This window comes from Nanorana parkeri, unplaced genomic scaffold (assembly GCF_000935625.1).
Source record: "Nanorana parkeri isolate BGI_ZX_2015 unplaced genomic scaffold, ASM93562v1 scaffold595, whole genome shotgun sequence".
Lineage (NCBI taxonomy): Eukaryota > Metazoa > Chordata > Amphibia > Anura > Dicroglossidae > Nanorana > Nanorana parkeri.
The window spans coordinates 194,878-214,566 of NW_017306863.1; the positions used below are offsets into that span (position 1 = coordinate 194,878).

Sequence of the window (19,689 nt, forward strand, 5' to 3'; positions counted from 1 at the left end):
AACCCAGTATTATTTGAACAAAAAAATTCTATGTGATCGTGGTTCACAATGAAGATAATAACATTATACAGTATCCACTTCTCTATTAACCCTATATTTCGTGAACAACTTGTGTCCATGGGTACTGGCTTTCTGGTTACTTTAGGTTTCCCCCGCCACATAGTAAAATGAATGCAGATCACAAAATATGTAGGGCTCATTGAACTCTATGGTTAACACACATACGAGTATAGATGAGTAGATTTGTTTGCTTTCCATTTTTTGCTGACGTTGAAAGACCTTGTATGCTGCCAGCAGATGAATAGAACTTAGTACACATGGGACTCTGTCTCGTAGTAGGAGGCCATGTACACATGCTGTTAATCCACAGAGAAAGCACTGCACATGACTGGAAAGTATGGGAATCCATTGGGAGAGTTACTGCGACCAGCTAGGTTAACTTGCAAACATTAATTCATGGCAGATGCAGAAAACAGTACATTGGCTGAACAGTTTGTTCAAATTAAAAACAGTTTGAGATATTTAAAGCAAAGACAGTTATAAAATATTCAAAATAAACTCAGATATGTATTTATTACAAAAATCCTTCCATGTTTTTTATATAATTCCTCAGTCTATCTTTATTTTAGTCTCTTGTCCAGCATGATTCAGACTGAGAGAGGAAGGGGCATTGCTGCAAGCCAATTACGCTTTACTATATTGCACAGCACACAAAGAGCTGACTAATGGGATTGGGTAGCCCCACTACGAGGGTTAATTTAAAAAATCCCTGGAGTTCTTCTTTAAGTTCAATTCCAGCTATACAGATTGGCACAATGTTCCTGACACGTAGCCTCTTGCTTCTGGAATTTTTTTAATATTCTCAGTTTAAAAGGCGAAGAAAACTGTCCTGCCACATGTCGTGGAATATTACTTTCAAAGGTTTTTGGGTATCAATCATAAAAACATCAAGAACTTTAAAATTACTTCAGTTTTCACAAAATCCTTTGTGAAGCTTAGGGTACAGATGCTGTGGTCTGAAAACCAAAAACATCTTTTGACACCCACAGTGCTGTGCACGTGCATGGATTTGAAACAAGCCGCATACTAATATTTCTATACAGAAATGATTCCTACATTTGTTAATAGATATCTAAGGGTTCTCAGGCTATGCATTTGTTAACTTTGTTGATTTGTTGATGCTTAGGTTCTTTTATGAAAACTGTGCCTGAGCAGGCAAATACGTCTATACACTTTTAGCAACTGACTAATGAAACCAGTTCCAGGTGACTGTATGTACAGTTGTGTGAAAAAGTGTTGGCCCCCTTCCTGATTTTTCATTGTTTTGCACGTTGTCACACTTTAATGTTTCAGATCATCAAACAAATTGAAATATTAGTCAAAGATAACACAAGTAAACACAACATGCAGTTTTTAAAGGAAGGTTTTCATTATTAAGGGAAAACAAAATCCAAACACAAAAGGCCCTGCGTGAAAAAGTGTTTGCCCCCCTGTTAAAACATAACTTAACTCTGGTTTATCACACCTGAGTTCAATTTCTCTAGCCACACCCAGGCCTGATTACTGCCACACCTGTTCGCAATCAAGAAATCACTTAAATAAGACTTGACTGACAAAGTGAAGTAGACCAAAAGATCCTCAAAAGCTACACATCATGCCGAGGTCCAAAGAAATCCAGGAACAAATGAGAAGGAAATTAATTGAGATCTATCAGTCTGGAAAAGGCCATTTCTGAAGCTTTGAGATCTGCAGGCCTCATTTGACTCAGTTCAGTGTTCATGACTCCACCATAAGAAAGAGACTCTGCAAAAATGGAGTTCCAAGACGAAAACCGCTGCTGAGCAAAAAGAACATAAAAGCTTGTCTCCGTTATGCCAGAAAAATCTTGATGATCCCCAAGACTTTTGGGAAAATACTCTGTGGACTGACGAGACAAAAGTTGAACTTTTTGGAAGGTGTGTGTCCACTTACGTCTGGCGTAACAGTAACACCGCATTTCAGAAAAAGAACATCATACCAACAGTAAAATATGGTGGTGGTAGTGTGATGGTCTGGGGCTGTTTTCCTGCTTCAGGACCTGGAAGACTTGCTGTGATAAATGGAACCATGAATTCTGCTGTCTACCAAAAAATCCTGAAGGATAATGTGCGGCCATCTGTTCGTGACCTCAAGCTGAAGCGAACTCGGGTTCTGCAGCAGGACACTTTTTCACACAACTGTATATACAGTATACTAATAGCTAAAACACTATGTCCATAGATTGTTGTTGTGCAACTCCTAGTCTACTAACAATTGATAAGGGAGTAATCTTTATTATTAATGTTGCCTGGTGGCTTACTTAATCTCAGATGTTGCTCGTTACCCTTTTGCAAAACATAAAACGCATTTCTTCTGTGATCGGGTGTCTTCACTGCACAGATATAGCCAGAACACAACTTGATGTACTGGCTGGGTGCAAAAAGCACAGTGAGGAAATAGTCATTCCATGTTTCAACAATCGTACCTCCAGAGCAGACTTCTCAGTTGTGTTTGCCAGCCCCTGACAATAAGAAGAGGCTTATTGGAGTACTAGAACAGTCTTTGTAATTATTTTGTGGTAAAGTATGTCTCAGATTCTAAGATCTGCTATATTAACTCAAGTTGTCAAAATCAACTTTTTAAATGATCTTTTTTGCTCCTAAAGAGCAATTACAGACAACAAAGGAAATCAGTCAGTGAGTAAGCAAAGCTTATTACAAATGTTCATATAAAGAAAAAGCTGGGTGGCACCAACCACAACATTTTTTAGTTTCATTTAAATTGTAGACAATAAACACAGACTGGAATGACAAAAACCTTTACTCTTAAGAGAGTCAATCTTAAAAAAGCCAATTTTCCAATGCTGAGGGCTGTACAAGACTGGGAGGAAATATTGTCATCAAGAAACATAACAGAAATGTTTTTTCTCCACACCACTGCTCGATTTGTTTTCTATGTGCGTTGTTCACACCATACTTGTGCGGTGGTGTGCAGAAAAATGATGCTCAATGAACATAGTGTGAACAAACCCTAACTGAACTGCATTTATTGCCCCTTAAGAAAAAGCAATTAAGGAGGAATATGATCATCTTGTATAAATACATAAATGGTCCATATAGTGAACTTAGTATGTTTAAGGTAGTTGCAAATGACAAGCTATGAAAATGCACAATAAAATTTCACAGGAACTAGCCAACTCTATAGATTGTTATAAAACTGGATGCATTTCTACCCTCTTTCCTTGGTCCTCCTTCCCTGGTTCCTGGCGGCTAAACAGATCAGCGGTGTAGGAAAGTTAAATGTCTTGTTGGGGAGGTGGCATTAAAGTGAACCTGATGCTTTGCCCTCCATGGATATAGCAAAGGGTCATTTTAATTTTTGGTTTTAACTAGAGTGTGCCTTTATCATAAACCCAGATAGTCTTGAAGATATCTACCTGTATTGGCTATACTTAACTTAACAGAAAAATAGATGGCATTACTAAAGTTAATATATCATTTATATGAGAAAGGCAAGTGCGTATTCATGAGGTTTTTACGAAGTATGCCCGTAAGACAGCAGAGTACACTCTGACCTTTTTTTTTTTTCGACAGAAAGATCATTTAGATGTTAATTATTAATTGGGCTGGGGTTTGTATTCCTTCCAATCACAAATATTCCCTCATAAATTACTGTTAAGGAAAGAACATTCTGCATCTTAGAAATATCCAATATTTCAGCATTAATGATGGAATTTGTAATTACGACTGCGCTGTTACAACTGCTTAAAGTTCCCCTCACCTCTTTTATGTGATGGGAAATTTTCAACTATTTCAATCAATAGAACCATTTTTGTTCTCCGGCTCACACTGTGTACATTGCAGACATTTAACGGTTTAAAGCAAATTCATGCTGCAGCATTTGATCCAGTAATGCAGAGAGAAGAATGATGATGGATTTTTAATTTTGTTATTGCTTCTTTGATATAAATATTGAATGTGATTTTGTAAGAAAAATTAATCTCAGCATTTAAAAAAATACAAACTAGTTTTCCATAATCTGATTTGTGCTGTTTGGAGCAGTGTAGGATGTCCTTTGTTACAACAATACTACATCAACTGTATTATATTATATTACATTATATATTCCATATACAGTATATATCACATTAGCATGGCTTTGGTAAATCTATAGGAGATTGTACAGAGATTGTAGAATTAGATTCTAATATACAGTGTATATGTCCCTAATTGTGACCAACTTTACATGTAAGAGGACTTACATGTACATATTTATTACATGTAAAAGGACTTTGCACTGCCGGTAGTCTGTCATGGATTTTTAGTAGTGCTGTACTGTGTGGTCACTGTATGTAGGTAACCCAGACCTGGACATACTATATATCAGCCTTTCACCATGAAGCATGATTGGTCAGAGGGAGTGACTACTATAACTCTCTGCTCTACTTTAGCAGTAGTGCTTCATTTCACACCAGGGTTGGTTAAGAATGGTATTAACGGATGATTATAAATCATGGGGCTCACTTTTAAATAGATGTTAACCCTAACTAAATGACATTTAGTTTGCTAAGGCACCATAAATCCTAAACAATCATCATTTCCTTTAAAAAAATATATTTGCTTTTACCTTTCACTCTTGTTGCATCTCAGCGCTGCTAAACTCCTACAGCGTCTTTGCAGCCACTTCCTATCTTTATGCATGCACTCCAGTAATGATTTGTAGTCTTAATTAAAAGCCCATGTTGCAGAGTGACATCACATGAGCACATTTGGAAGACAGGGACAGAGTGTTGTCAGCTTATAACAGGAAGTGCCTAAAAAGGACATTCATGGCAGTACTACCAGGTATTATTTTAAGAAAGCTTCAGGTTTTAGATTTAGATTTTTTTTTTAAATCCACTCTTACCTGGGCTGTCCTCAATTCATATAATCACCCACCCCGGGAATCCTGCTGTGATCTGCATTCCACTGATACATGCTGGGTCTTGTGCCACCATATTCTTCCCTCATGTTGTTGGGAGCCAGCTGTGTCTTCCGGGTATCGGCAGTTGACCCGGATGACGCACTGTCTGTCAGATCTACACTGCTGCCCCGTCTGTTGTATGGGAAGCTGATGGCTCCTGGGATATATGGCGTGCATATTTCAGGAGGCACCAAAAACAAAGCACATTCTCATCTAGGCAAGACTGGTAGATGGGGAAGGGGCCAGAACATAAATATTATTTAAAAAAAAGGCAAAAGAAATGTGGGCGATTTTCATGTTGTGTGCGGGGGGTGGTTAATGGGAGCAAAGGTTTTTTTTCAGGGTGAAGGTCTGCTTTAAATAAATTTGGTCTAAAACATTTAATAAGACCAAAGATGTAGATGAAAGCAGTTTATGAATAATGGAAGCTGGGAGAATGTGTTTCTGTGATAGAAAGGTCTCTCTTGAGTGCATGTTGTTTGCATGAAGTGCAGACGTTTCCCTAAAATGAAAACAGGAATGTGGAATAACTTGCTTACTATTGAGCATATTCTGCCAGAAGACAAAGAACACAGCAGTGGTTTCGAGTTGAGGAGAATGAACATTTCCGTCAATAACAATAGTGTGTAGAAAGGAGTGTGTATTCTATTATTCACCTGATATATTCAAAATGAACCCATATGGTAATATGTGTACATTGTCTTGTTTTTTCCTGGCTGTCAATTAATTAGAAGTACAAAGTGTATAGAGACTGCTGTCAAGTTTTCTTTATTAACCCTAATTTTGATATGTTACAATGTCACATTTACAATGTTACTAAAGAAGCTGCCCCCCAGCTCAAACAGGAATTTGATGAAATTCAAGCTGTGGGTGGTCCTGTCAGCACCCCCACACCGACAAAAATTGATTTTTTTCAATCTTCTTGTTAAAATATCTGGGTGGAGAATTATCGGTAGAATAGTGACTGCAGCCTCTTGTAGAGAGAAATCCCAATGATAGGGAAGGGTGCTTGAAATGACTGCGGATGGGGCCTGTATTCACTTAAGTTTAGTTGAGAAGCATGTCACCAGCACACCGAAAATCCTTTCAGGATCACCAAACATTAATTTTTTTTTGAACAATTGTCAATTGAAAACAAGCACTTTCGGGATCTGGCAGGGTCCCTTCATCAGGCTTAACATCTGTACTGTTCGGTATTCAGCAGCTGTGGGAGCAGTGGCCCCTATATATAATAGCTGACAGCGGGAATTCTTCTACCTACACTGTTTAGCATAGATGGGACACTTCTAAGGTAGCCACACATTGTTAGATTTTTTGCTGGGCTGAACAAGATGCTTTTATCCCTGCTTAACAGCTTCCCCCATCCACGCTAATCATCTGATTGGATGCAGGCGCCTGTTCAGCCAATATTTTTTCACGTTGCTTCTTCGACAAAAGTCGATTGAAAAACAACATTTTTTACAAGTGGGAGGTGCTGACAGTCACCCACAGTTCTAAATTTTAGCTGATTCGGGAATCAACCATTGTCCCAAGTTGCAGTGCCGAACTATGTATACATTTTAGCCTTTTACACAATGGGGCTTGGGGCTGTAAACGCTGTGCCGTTCTAGGTAGTGAACTGCAAGTGGTGTGGTGGTATTTGTAGTTCTAAAGACACAAATGAAATGCAGGTAATATATTCTGAAACTTGCTCTACAGTGATGGATGATTAGAGGCTTGAGGAGTAAGCACTTTGTCTAACTGGGATTGGTGTGTTCAGCACTGAGTTCTGCCTAGCATAGTGATCAGCACATGACATGCATGTGCCGCTATGGTAGCTGGTTGTGGTTGCGGTAATGGAGATTTTGTTTTCTGATAGTACCATCCTTAGTTGGTTGAGGGACAAAGTAGGAAGGGGGCAGAAGTTACTGGAAAGGTTGCAAGGAAAAGGGAGCCTGGCAGCCACATCCCACCATAAAATACATACTGAGGGTTTGATACAAAATACTACGCAGTCCTAATTTTGTGAAGCTTGGCCTCAGATAATTTAGCCTGTTCTTTGTTGTTTATTAGCTTTGGTGAATTGATTTGCTCATTTCTATGCAAAGCCATGTGTGATGTTTCTAAGCCCATCTTTAGAATAATTGTATTTACCTTCTTGCTTGCCATGATTGTAATTGCTAAATCCTGGGAAAAAGGTCAGCAGTTAATTTTTATTTAATAATTAGAAAATTAAACTGGATTTGGGTGAGTGAGAAATTAACAAGTATTTCACTTGATGAAGAAAAAACATAAATCATGGAGCTGTATGTGGGATCTGGATGGGCTGCTCCCCGGCCTCCCATATTGTCAGTATTAGGTTGTCATTTTATTGTATGTCCCTTTCACTATTAACTTCCATATTTTGCATACCACTTGCTAATAATTTAAAGAAGAACTCCAGGCAAATACAATCTTAACCCTTGCATTGGGGCTACCCCCGCACTGCAACCGTTAAGTGCTCATTTTGTCTAGAGAGCTAAAAAAACAGAGTTATACACAAGCGAACCACGGTCCCAGGTGGCTTCTAGAACATTCCCCGGAGCCTCTTTCCCCCTACTCTCTGGTGTTCTAAGGTCCTATGAGTCCTCACGTCCTATACAATGTATAGGATGTAAGGACGCTGAGGGATATTCCATTGTTGGAGCAGAGGAGAAGACAGACTGAAGGGACTGGTCTAGCAGCCAGCCTGGATTTTTCTCTTATTTTAGCTCTCTAGGCAAAATGAGCACTTCTCCCTCGCAGTGCGCGGGTAACCCCACTACAAGGGTTAAGAATTTATTTGCCTGGAGTTTTTCTTTAACTTGCAATGATTGTCATCCTTGTAAACCTGAATCATTTAACTGTTTGCAATCACATTTGTAAGTGGTCTTTTACAAATGATGTAATTCTGTTACTGAATACTTTTTATTTTGGTTTCTTTATCCCGAAAGCTAATAAAAGCTGTGAAAATGAAATGAACCATGTAAATAAATAATGCACAATGAGAGAAACAAACCAGGACAGCGATAAAGCATTTGAAGATTTATTGAAACTTGTAATATTAAACAAAAAATATCCAATGCTTATTTTAGCTCTTCCTGGTTTAACTCATTAACTAGATGGAAATATATCACTATTTGTCTCATTTATTGACTGATCTTGATTACCGTTCCATTGTAGACTTGTCAACAAAATTCACCAGTCTACATCGCTGGGATCAGACAGTGATCACAACTGACAGAGTGTCTAGAGCTATACCCTATCAATCTGTTAACATGTAGGGGCCTGTTTCTAGAGGTTGAAATTGAGATTTTTCATTTTTTTTCATGGAAGATATTATTTCCAACTGATTTGCTTGTTTATAAACTTGCTATGGGCAACTTCAAAGGTGAAAATAACTCTGCAAGCTCTTTTGGTTGACAGAATTGGACATTTTCCACTATATAGTATTTTACCAAAAACATTGCTGATAATTTCTTCCTTCCTTTAATGGAAACTGTAATGTTTTATGTTGTTGTAAAGATATATTGGTTAGGGAGAGAAAGAGTGCAAAAAAATGTACAGCAAAATGTAGCCACAATCTTATACAACAGTTAGATAGACAACATGCAATATTAGGAAAAAAAGGAATGGAAGAGAAAAAGGAGAAGAGAAAGAGTGAAAAAAGGGGAGTATATATGAAAGTAAAGAAGGAATCTGCAAGGGCTTTGGGTTGTCTTAATTAATGCCCCCTTCCCTATAAACATATAATCACCTTTATTTCATTCCCCCACTGTTCTTTTTAGCCGCTTGGCACCAAGAATGTACTTTGTACTTCCAGGTAAGGAGGAGCATGTGTCTTACACAATGTGGTAGTGCTTGTGTTTGGTGATTAGCCCAGTGGAGGCAGGGTCCTCTGTTTAAGCTCTAACTGGGGTGACTCAGCACTTACACTTGTCTGTTTTTTTTTTGCTCCCAGTGGCTAAACGGAGTGTGAGAGGAGTGCAAGAAATTGGACAAGTGCGCCGGCAAAAAATTTGGTTCAGTTAGTTTCGGCTTTTTCGTTATTTCGTTTTTCGTGATTCTGAAAGTCAATTCGTTTTGGGATTTGGATTCAGACGAATCTGAAATTTTCGTTAATAACGGATGAGTTAAATATTTATGAATACATTTTCGTTGCAGCAAAGTGACATTAGAAATAAATAAAGTGAAGTTTCTTTTTAACTTTTGACAGTCCACAGAAACAATAAAAAAAGCATGGGGACCCCCTAAAATTCCTTACCAGAGCCCTGACCCTCGCAGCAGCCTGGCAGAGCATGAAGGAGGGGGTGAGTGTGCGCCCCCCTCCTGCAGCATGCCAGGCCACATGACCTCTACATGACCACCACATGACATCGGTCTCAATCATCTGAATCTGGGCATCTCATAAAAAAAGGGCACCCAGATCCCCCTCCCCCCTTTTATGAGTGAGGGGTAGTTGTTACCCCTGCTCATTTACCAAATTGTCAAATTGTAAATAAACACACCATTACACCATATACAAAGTCCTTTATTTAAAAAAAAAAAGTGTCCATCGCTGTAATCCAAAGTTCAGTCATGTCATCCATCTATGGAGATCCCCGTCAATCACAATGGACAGAGGCTGGTGACTCGCCGAAAGAAAAAAAAAAACCTGACACTCGGCAACATGACCAATCGCGACGAACTCTCGCCACTAAATGACAACTCTGACCGAATGTCAACAATGTCAAAATTGTTGACATTCGGGAGTAGAGCTGTCAATTATCCGGAATGCTATTGGGGACAACCGAATAGCATTCAGGAGCTCCCAAATGCAGAGCTAACATAATGAATCATTATGATAGCTCTGCTTCCGAATAGCATTCGGGAGCCCCTCCCTTGGCAAAGCACCCTCCCCATGTGGAGGGCATGCGGCCTGGTATGGTGAAGGAGGAGAAGCGCGTCTCCCCCCCCCTTTCCTGCTCTGCCAGACATATGTATGTGCAACTGGAAAGGGGGGCATTAAAATGAATCTACTTCTTCACCCTGCATGGGCAAAATAAAGGTTCACTTTAAACTTCTACTAAACATATTTCCTGCTTTTGTTAGTAGAGAAAGAGATGTATACCTCTTTTAAAGCTGAACTCTTGGCTGGAAAAAAACTATCCTTGCAGTGCCCCCACCCCCTACATACACACTGCAAGGATTAAATGCTCGTTAAATCTAGGATCGACAAATAAGGAGTGATACCTACTTTTATTCCTCACTCTAACAGGCTCCCTCCATCTGTGTTACCGGTCCCCCAAAAGCCTCCTCTCTAAGGCACTCTCAGCCACAGTCGCATGGTTGCCTTCTCCACATATAGTGCAGGATTAATTGTCATGCATTCTATGTGATGAAGCTGAGGGACTGCCCACAGCCCAGAGCGTCAAGGAGAAGTAGAATGCGCCAGATCGGTAGTTAAGTAAGCAATACAGCTTCATCCCTCCTGTAAAATGAATGAACTAACTCTTGTAGTGCAGGGAGGGGGGAGCCATTCATCCATTTTTTGCACAACAAATGTAAAAAAGAATCTTTAGAAGATATAGAACTTGCATAGAGATTTCCAGCTTCCAGCTGCAAATAGTAATTTTAAAATGGTATATTTAACTGATTTTTAAAACAACATTTTGGTACTGAACTTAATACATAAAAACAACATATTAAAGCTGCATATTCTTTTCAAATGTTTTCCATTTGTATTTATTTGTTCAGATTTTAGGGACATTCACCTACTCACTGTAATGTGCTGCAGCAGGGGACTTATGGATCCATTCATAATTATCACTTATGTGTTATTGATGTGTTTACTAAGTAATTGGAATCATCATAGAAGCCAAGCGAATGCTTCCTACAATGTCCTTCTGATAATATATTAGTGTGTCATCTTCTGTTAGTTTTTTTTTTCCTGAGTGCAGTCAGCTTGTGTAATTTCCATATGTTAAATATGACCACACGGGAAACACCTCACCAACATTTGCATAGATAATTGGGACATATGAATGAGCATCAGTCGGGGTTCTAATGTAATGTGTTGAATGTCGCCTAATCTTAACATAAATTCATTTACAGCAGCTGTGTTTTCTGCCAGTGCCAATTAGAGACTTTGTCAGCAAATCATTATCTTGCTAATATAAACTTGTTCTGCCTGTTACAATGCCTAGAAATTAAACCTGGCACTTCTATAATAAAGGACATGACTGATAGGCAGATGTGTATATCAGCTTGCTTTAGAACTTGAGTTATTAGGAATATAAAAGTATCACCCTTTCAGCTCTTTATGTACAATACTATTTATCTTTAGTATCATAAGAAATTTACATATGAAATAAATATATAAACTAATTTTTACAATACCGTAAGCTGTGTTCATATTTCCTAAACCAATGGGGGACATCTATTTTCTGGACTGTTAACCTCCCAACTGAGTATACTTTTAAAGCATTTTGATTTTACTTTCACAAAAAGGGGCCGGCTTAGTTTAGATCCTCATGAATTCACCAATTTGTGGGAGTTGCTTTTTCAGGTTCAGTGATAGAATAAGTATTTTTTGGCTTCCAGTAGATATAAAGAATAAATGTGGGAAAAACATGGCTAAATTATTACCTTCCCCTCAGTGATAACTCTTCTCAGTTTAGCATTGTTCACTTCAATGTATCTGCAGAAGGGGCACCAACTGTGAGACTGCAGTGGACTTTTACACTGGTGGGTCACAGGGTGAGAGACAGCATGGGGACTGAACTGTTTGAGTCTGTGACGTGCTTTTACACTGACGGGTCCTAGAGTGAGGCAGCAGAAAGAATGTGCTATGTGCAAAAAATGTTTGTACTGTTTGGGAACAAGGAGGCAGCAATGGAAGTTGATGCTGACCTTGAATGATTCATGAACAAAGATGGCATTTGTGGAGCATGGTAGATAAAGGCAAACTACATTGACAGAGGTTGTTCTATGATTTATTTAACAGATAAAGTGTTACAGGTAAACATTGCTTAGCATCAATGCAGTTGCAAAAAACATGCATCTATTTTAAATACAAGTGTTTTTCTCATATTTTTCCCCTTTAATATCTTTCAGGCTTACCAAAAGTGCAAGTTATAAAGAATTACAATGGTTACCCACCACCAACTATAAATGATGGTCCAGTCCTCAATATACAGGTTGGAGATACCATAGAGCTGCTAAGGGCTGATGCACACAGTTTGTTCTGGCAGGTAGGCATTTCTGGAATCTAGACAATTAGATTGATACATATAGGTTCTTGTTAATTAGCTATATTATTTGATTATTTGCGTAATACTATTGGATCATAGTGGGTTTTTTTTTCCTTTACAAATGTTAGAAAATATAAGAAGCATGTGTACCTGTTAAAAGACTGAAAAATACAAGTATCTATGCTTGTGTTGTAGAGGTTATAGTCATATTTACTTTTTTCTCTTGCAGGGAAGGAACATTGCCACGGGGGAGCTTGGCTTTTTCCCAAGCGATGCTGTTAAACCAAGTCCATGTGTAAGTTTAACAAGCTGTACATATTTTTAAAGGTTTAAAGAAAGGGACATGCACTGACATAAGGTTTGGAACAGGAAAAGGGAAAATCTTCAGCTGAACTTTGCAGTACATTTCAGTTTGTGTTGTGGAAATATGTATTTTGGCTTTTGAATCGTGTCTAAAAATCCTAAGACACTTGTTCATTACCCAGAACATGGCTGAAGTATTCAGTAGTTCAGGGTCTTTACTGGCTCCTTATACAACAATAGTCCATCTATATTTTATTGCCCAGCTGATGTAACAATTGATTGTTGGAAATTATATCCAGCAGAAGGCATTATCCCCATGAAAGCACTGTTTCTTTGTACTTTTAGAGCTAATCCAGGGCCGAACTGGTATGCTGGAAGAGGTAGCAGGGAAAGCTGAGCTGCTGAGAGATAACCACCTCAGTGCTTCTCAGTGCTTCTGCTGTGAACTTTGAGGACGAGTTGCTCCACACTGCCTACAGCTACAGAGGCTAATGAGGGCTTTTTTAAAAGTTCATTTACAAATACATAATAATTGAATGCCCATAGTCTGGGTAAACATTTACTTTAAGGCCACTATAGCACTTAATGATTATTGGATAAGAAATTAAACTTTTGTCAATGTATACTGTGATATGCTTGGAATAATTGCACAATGGTGAGTTCTTAGTGACCACTCTCAAAGCCAATTCAACATAAAAGGACAGTCTTTATTCTTCTCCTACAAACAGAAAGAGATTTTCATCAGCAACACAATACACAAAGTCTTTTAGCAAACATAAATAGTCTCATCAACTAAAGGTTGTCTCACATAGACAAGGTGTGCCAACACCAGGGTTTTGAGATACTTCCCAACAGAGAAACAGCCCCACAGCAGCATTCAGTACCCTTTACCACACCAGCACAGCTAGAACGGCTTCCACACACCTGTGTGGCTTTAGCTACTTCACACCTCCTGCGTGACTCCTGTAGCTCCACACCTCCTGTGTATCACCGGCTCTCAGTATCAACGCTCTCTCAGCCTCCCTGGCTGTCTCCCATATGGCTCTACCACATGCACGCCCAGGTTTACTCCATGTGGTTTTACCACACACTACCATCCACCACTGAACTCTGGTTCAGTCTTCCTTAAAAAGGCTGAAGCCACCTGATCCGCCTTTGTCGGTAATTGGCAACACCTGGACCCAGGATTGGAGATTTCATCCCTCCCAAGATTCCAGGTAACCAGATCCCAGCTAGACTCTAGAAAACTGTAAAGACCGAAAAAAACAGCTCTTTCCCTGTAAAAAAAAAAAAAGACTTTTCTTTCTGGAATCTCTTGGCCCCTCTGGCTGAGAGTCCTGGGTGGCAGTGTTGCCAAATTACATGGTGGCATTGCCTCGTAATGCTACAATACATAATAAGTGTTGCCGTCCACCAACTGCCAAGTACACACCCTCACAACCATATTCATTTGTGGATGCTTTGAGTCTTAGTTCAATGAGTTGCCACTCTTCTAGAGATTTCTGTGTGGCCATTCAGAAATTCGCTGATGTGTGCCTGCATCCACAACAAGGAAAATTATGCAACTTTTTTCTGTGTACAATTCTACATGAAATGAGCATGCAGTTGTACGTACCCCTACTACTCCTACTGGTTGCCAAAAACATTGGGAAGAGACTGGTTGCTGGTATCACTAGCAAGTGATTAGTCATTATTGATTAGCTATCTGTAATAATTTTGTATTGTCCTTCAAAATTGCAACATTTAAGCACATACATTCTACTGATTTCTGCTGGGCATTTCACATTAGTGCAGCAGTCACTATCACTGTTATAAACATATAATTGCCTAGCAGTTGCCAAAATAACCCTTTTTACCAGGAGATATTTTACATTTCTATAGATTCCTGCACATTTACTGTAAGCTTGAGTGTATCTTAATGTGTTATGCTTCAAATGGCACTTGTTGTTCATAAGCTATAATCAGCTATAATCTCTGGTGTCAAACATATTAGCTTGTTTGCAGATGACTTGCTAATAAATGTGGCCGTATTTTCACGCTTGAGAAAACGTGTATGGGATGCATTTCCACAATATCAATTGTAATGAGTTTATGATAGCTTTCATGGGAAGTTCATCTATAGGTTGTGCTACTGACGAGGTGTTATGTGCTGTGCAATGATTAAATAATGGAAGGAACCTCTATATGCTTCTCACAGCTTCGATTTCTTTCTGTCCTGGCAGGTTCGAAAGCCTGTCGATTACTCAGGACAGCCCTGGTATGTATTCTAAAATCTATTTCAGTTCATGTGTGATAGTATACAACCATCTTTAAGGCGATATCTAATCTAATGAAGTGACAACATATACAAGTCTCCATGTTCACCTCACATTTGTATCTAGTCAGTGGCCTTGGACACGCAAAACAGATATTTAATATTTTGGTGGATGTCATTGAGCTGAATCATTCATCTCTTCTTATACTTCCATTGGATTCCAGTGATGTATTTGTGTGAAATAAAATCAACTATATAGCACAGTAAAGCCATCTTAAAATAGAAGGTATTCATAATTCTCAATTCATCTCATATCCCAAAAATAAGGGGATCATTCCTCACTTCAGGACAGTGGGCAAAGCCATGCAAATCATTGCTTTATGCCCCATCAGCCAGATGCACATCCAGAAACACTAGCATATAGTGCAAATTTAGACTAATATTATAGAACCATTATAGAAACCATGGCGTCTATGGAGTAGGGCAGAGGTGCCCATCGATCGTGATCTACCAGTCAATCGCAAAGCAAACACTGGTAGATCACGATCGGCTCACTGACCTGAACTCCCTCCCGCGTTGCTAGTGTGGCTAAATGTGTCAGACGCTGCAGGCGGGAAGGGGCCGGACACCTCTCCCCATCTGCAGCGTAGGCCACACGAGCACCGCACCTGAGAGGAGACCTGGGAAGCCGCTGCAGTGCAGGTAAGGAAAGACAGCCAGGAGAGAGAGCAGAGAGAGAGATGAGAGACAGCAGAGAGAGAGAAGAGACAGCAGAGAGAGACAAGAGACAGCAGAAAGAGACAAGAGACAGCAGAGAGAGAGAAAAGACAGCAAAGAAGAGACAGCATAGAGAGAGTAGAGACAGCAGAGATAAGATACAGCAGAGAGATGGGAGAGAGCGAGGAGAGAGAGTATGAGGAGAGACAGAGAGAAGAGACAGCCAAGAGAGAGGGCCGGTTCACACCACAAAGTCTGCTTTCCAGAGTGTTCGGCCTCTGGAACGCAAGCTGGCAGGCTCCGTACTGCGTACAGGGGTGGGAGGGTTCGTGGAGGTGCATTGAAGTAAATGGCACTGCAGCCGCGCCACCCACCCGCAGTGCGATCGCCTGCACCCAAAACGCAGGGCTCCGCGTTCCGGTCCAGTGCGGTCTGCAAAAATAGTGCTTGCAGCATTTTTGCAGATTGCACTGGACCGAGAGTGATCGCACTGGGGGCGGGGCTGGGGTGACATTGACTTCAATGCACCGCCACACCCCCTCCCGCCTCTGAACTCAGGGAGCCGGTCGGCGTGCGTTCCAGAAGCCAAACGCTCTGGAACGCAGACTTTGTGGTGTGAACCGGCCCCGAGAGAGAAAGATACAGGGGAGAGCGCGTGCGAGAGAGCGAGAGGCAGTAGTCCCAGTAACAATTTTATTGTGCTTGTTTTTTTAAATAAAGGTGTTTTTTTCATTGGTAGATCTCATTGAGCTTGTCATTTGAACAGTAGATCTCCAGATGAAAAATTGTGGGCACCCCCGGAGTAGGGTTTTGGAAAAAAAAGTATAAAATAAAGTAGAATAAGAGGGGAATCTAGAAATGAGAGAAACCTTGTAAAGTTTACAGCAGAGGATGAATATGTTAAATTAGCTCATAGATCTCAGTGCCAGAGTTCATGGACCCTGATTTACTTAAAGACAACTCTAGCCCAGTTGTTTTGTGTTTTGGATAGAGTCTGGAAGAATTAAATTTCCTGTCAGGCTTTTATGTTTGTTTATGATTCCACTGGGAAGTTTTTTCTTTTCTTCCTTTCCCTGTGATGCCTTTACATGAAATTGAGGGTGTTGTTGTCACATCTGCAATCTTGCCTCCCCAGGTATGCAGGTGCTATGGAGAGAGTGCAGGCTGAGAGTGAACTAATGAACAGAGAGAACTGCACCTACCTCATCCGACACAGAACGAAGGACAACGGGGAGTATGCTATCAGTATTAAGTAAGTCCTGTGGATATGGAACCACAAACTGTATACATTTGTTTATCTTTAAAGATCAATTTCTACTTTAAAAATAAAATGTTATATCTGACTGGAGCCTATCTTAAAAGGCTAGATTTAAAAAAAATATACACTATGTCATGGCTTAAAATTTCAGGCCCTGAGCTACTAGCCAGGCCTTAAGAGTTACTCGCCACCAGTTGCCCCACCTAATCCCTCCCCTGCCCCGGCCTTAACTCCAGCTGGCCAGCGGTGTGACGCAAAGTACAGGGATCAGCAGTACAGAGGTCAGTAATGTAACCCACAGTACAGAGGTCAGCAGTACAGAGGTCAGCAGTACAGTAATGTAGAGAGATCAGTAATGGAATGCACATTACAGAGGTCAGTAATGTACCGAGCCCAGTAATGGAATGCACAGTACAAATGTCAGCAGTACAGAGGTCAGTAATGTAACGCACAGTACAGTAATGTAAAACACAGTACCGAGGTCAGTAATGTAACACACAAAGGTCAGCAGTGCAGAGGTCAGTAATGTAACCCACAGTACAGAGGTCAGCAGTACAGAGGTCAGCAGTACAGTAATGTAGAGAGGTCAGCAATGTAATGCACAGTACAGAGGTCAGTAATGTACAGAGGTCATTAATGGAATGCACAGGACAGAGGTCAGCAGTACAGAGGTCAGTAATGTAACGCACAGTACAGTAATGTAAAACACAGTACCGAGGTCAGTAATGTAACACACAAAGGTCAGCAGTGCAGATGTCAGTAATGTAACGCACATAGGTCAGCGGTGTATTGCAGAAAGAACAGGGACTTACAATGCACATAGCTGATCTGCCATCTTCCTCTCCTGGTGCTGGTGGTGGTACTGGTACTGGTGGTGGTACTGGTGCAGGGGGAGGGTGACAGAGATGTATCCTTCAGGTCCTGCGCAGCAAAACCTTCCAGGCGGCCAATAGCAGCTGCAGTCCTCCTCCCAGCCTATGAAAGCTGAGGTGGGCGGAGGAAACTGCAGGTGGCCGGAGTGCAGGGAAGACAGCCGAACTGATTCTTCTCCTCCTCGGCCGCTCTGTAGCTGCAGTGGCCGCGGAGGAGCAAAATAATCAGTGCGGCTGTCTTCCCTTCACTCCGGCCACAGAAGACAGAACCAAACGATCGATCGGTATTTTCACCCCCGCTGGTCCTGCCTGCGGCACCCCTTCCCCAGATGAATTTCCACTCGCCCTCACGCAATTTTCGCTCACCAATTGCGAGGGGGCGAGTGGAAATTTTGAGCCCTGCATTGTATAACTATTTTGAAGGGAAACAATCATGTTTTATGGTCAGTTTTGAAATAATTTTTTTGAATATACATGTTGATTTTTTTTTTTTACAGTTTCTGTATTATTTACATACAATTTCTATCTTACAAGTTAACATTTAATACAGTTACTTCTCTGTTAATACAGGGCTTTCAAAAAGGAAAGCCGAGCACTGCCTCTGCACTAGTTAACAGATCCTGTAAATTGCAAATGACTGCTGTTTGAACTAGAAGAGAGAAGAAGACTAGAAGAATAAACATTTATTTGTAATGGTGTTATAATATGTTTAACCATGAAATGTTTTTGTGCAAATATGCAAATAAATCACAAGTAGTGAGGTTATATTTGGATTAAAACTAGGAAGGAGACAACTGTTTCATTTCCACTGAAAAAATTCAGAGACTCCAAATCTTATTTCATGTTAAGCAACTTTGTGTAGAATGATTGGCCTTGTCAAGGATACAGATAATGGATATTGCTATAAGGGAAGCATGATTTAGACTGGAGAAAATTGGACTCCATAGGTTCGGGTTATGGGGACATAAAATTTTAATTGGCTCAATATAGGAAATTATAGTTAGTAATTAGATTTTAGTTGGAGGTATAATATAATAAACAAGTTGACTTTGGGATTGTTAGCCTGCCTTTTACAAACTGAAAAAAATACAGTAAGTAGAACAAAATGTTTACTAAAAATACCTAGCACCTATTATATACAGGGGGGGAATTTCTCAAAACTGGAGTAGACAGAATGTTGAGCAGTTGCCCATGGCAACCAATCAGCATCTCTCTTCAGTTTACTCAGGTAAGATTTTAAAATGAGACAGAGAAGCTGATTGGTTGCAGTGCAAATCTGTTCCCGAATTCGTCTGCTCCAGCTTTGATAAATTCCCCCCAATTTGCTGTAATAAGATGATAATTAATCTCTGGGTGTTTTCTTAAAGTGGACCTTTACCCCCTTTCACAAAAATCAAATCAGCATGCAGCTCTGCATGCTGATATTAAATAATCTTACATTCATTAGTTAAAGAAACATATTTTGCTTTTACTTACAGTTACTGTTTTTCCACTCTCTGGTTCTCTTGGGCATTTGTAATGTAATGTGCCCAAGCGTTTCATCCTGGGAAGATTGCATCAGCAGAGCATTGCTGGGAAATCTCATCTGTAATCTGTAAGGAAAGGCATTTTCCTCCCCTGAGATGATTGGCACATGTGACTGGGACATGTGACCATGCCCGAGTTCCAGTAAGTAAAGGGCATACATTAATCTGCCCTCTGTAAAAATGGCCACTGTAAGACGAATGGGAAGGGAAAGAAAAATAAGATATGCAAAGAATAGAAAGCCGGCAATTATCTACACGTATGTGTTTGTAGATTGTGATTACTAATCATTTCTAAAGGTGTATCTGTTGTCATTTAAAAGATATGGGTAAAATTCCTCTTTAACCACTTGCCGTCTGCCCGTTGTAAAAAAACGGACGGACGGCACTGCAGCATTGGTGGGTTGCCGTCTCCCGACGGCATTTTTTTTCTGCTCGCGCGTGGCAGAAAAGACCAGACCAAAGCAAACACCGTTACCGGGTGTTTCACATATTGACGATCGGCGGCTCCATAGCCCGACGATCGTCGGTATGTGCTCGTTTTTTCGCGCCC

General features: G+C 40.2%; 1 protein-coding gene across 1 annotated transcript in view; it reads left to right on the top strand.

The window, feature by feature from the left end:
- The window catches only part of VAV3 (vav guanine nucleotide exchange factor 3), a 194,169-nt gene that overhangs the window by 156,037 nt on the left and 18,443 nt on the right, over positions 1–19,689 (top strand). Inside the window, exons 20-23 of the mRNA XM_018562738.1 lie at positions 12,073–12,209; positions 12,439–12,504; positions 14,735–14,769; positions 16,619–16,735. Of these exons, the coding sequence (XP_018418240.1) occupies positions 12,073–12,209; positions 12,439–12,504; positions 14,735–14,769; positions 16,619–16,735 (355 nt within the window). The remainder of the gene's footprint in view (positions 1–12,072; positions 12,210–12,438; positions 12,505–14,734; positions 14,770–16,618; positions 16,736–19,689) is intronic.